The sequence below is a fragment of the Nannospalax galili genome, unplaced genomic scaffold (genome assembly GCF_000622305.1).
Source record: "Nannospalax galili isolate Female #2095 unplaced genomic scaffold, S.galili_v1.0 C48730953, whole genome shotgun sequence".
Taxonomy (NCBI): domain Eukaryota; kingdom Metazoa; phylum Chordata; class Mammalia; order Rodentia; family Spalacidae; genus Nannospalax; species Nannospalax galili.
Window position 1 is genome coordinate 1 of NW_008472582.1, and position 1,161 is coordinate 1,161.

The following is a 1,161-nucleotide window of genomic DNA, read 5'->3' on the forward strand; positions in this document are numbered from 1 at the left end:
GGAAGCCTGTACTTACCGTAGCTTCTCCTTGCCACAGATCATGTTTGAGTTACTGGACGCACCCTCGGTGCTCCTGGCCAACCAGATGGAGATGTCTCTGTACTCCTCCGGCCTGCTGAGTGGCCTGGTGCTGGACTCTGGCTACGGCCTGACCCGAGTGCAGCCGTTCTACCTGGGCTGCCCCCCACCTTTCAGTGGGAAGATGCTGGAGTTCTCTGGGAAGGATCTCTCAACGTATCTCTTCAGTAGTCTGTTCAAGGAGGCCTGTGATCACCACAACCTGTTCCAGATGGACACGGTAGCTGCAGTACAAATGGGCAAGTGTTTCATGCCTCCGAGCCTAGAGGAGACCCTGGACTTCTGTCACAGTCTGCCCAGAGGTTCAAAGGAGAACAACACCTACCAGCTCCCAGATGGCATCACTGTGGAGCTGAGCCCCAGGCAGATGATGGCCCCTGAGATGTTCTTTAACCCGCATGTGTTTGACATGCCAGGGCCCAGCATCTCCCAGATTATTCTGGATTCCGTTGAGACCTGCGAGGCCTCTAGTCACTCGCTGCTCATGTCGCATGTATTGGCCTGTGGGGGGAACACCCTATACCCCGGCTTTGCCACACATCTGTTTAAAGAGCTGAGATCCGGGTACCATGGCCTGACTCAGATCAGTGTGTGGGTAAGCGAAAACCGGCGTTTCAGCGTGTGGCTGGGTGCGTCCATGGTCTCCCAGCTGTCTACCTACCAGTCCCAGTGGATGACCAAAGAGGAATATCTAGAGACCATAAGGCTGTGATCAGTGGGCTGGCCCCAACACTGGCTCTTGTCACATGGGAGCCAGTGGGTTCATTTTAGGAAATGGTCTGTGTGGGAGGAGGAGGGTAGTGTTTGTGGCTTTTGACTTCTAGGTTCAGCAGGGGTGTTTTAAGTTCCTTGGTTTTATCTTGTGTAAGATTAGGATTCGACTCAAGAGAGGAGCAGGTGTCACTGTCAGAAATCTTGAGGGGGACAGTTTTCCTAGGGTGGGTGACATTGGGCGGGTGCCCTCTGCTGCCTCCATGCCTGCCTTCCCCTCCAATTTGCCGACACCCTCCTCCAGTTGCTCCCTTTGTAATGGAGTGAGTTTTAACTGGGGTGGGAGAGGTGGAACCTTCTGAGGTTCCTGAC

At 54.3% G+C, this 1,161-nt stretch overlaps 1 protein-coding gene across 1 annotated transcript; it reads left to right on the top strand.

Annotated features, from left to right (window-relative positions):
- Positions 1-10: 10 nt before the first annotated feature.
- Actl8 (actin like 8) lies at positions 11-1,155 on the top strand (the record flags this gene model as incomplete). The annotated part of the gene is made up of 1 exon (XM_008826403.2): positions 11-1,155. A coding segment is annotated over one exon (780 nt), but the record flags the coding sequence as incomplete, so codon positions are not given.
- Between the last annotated feature and the right edge of the window lie 6 nt (positions 1,156-1,161).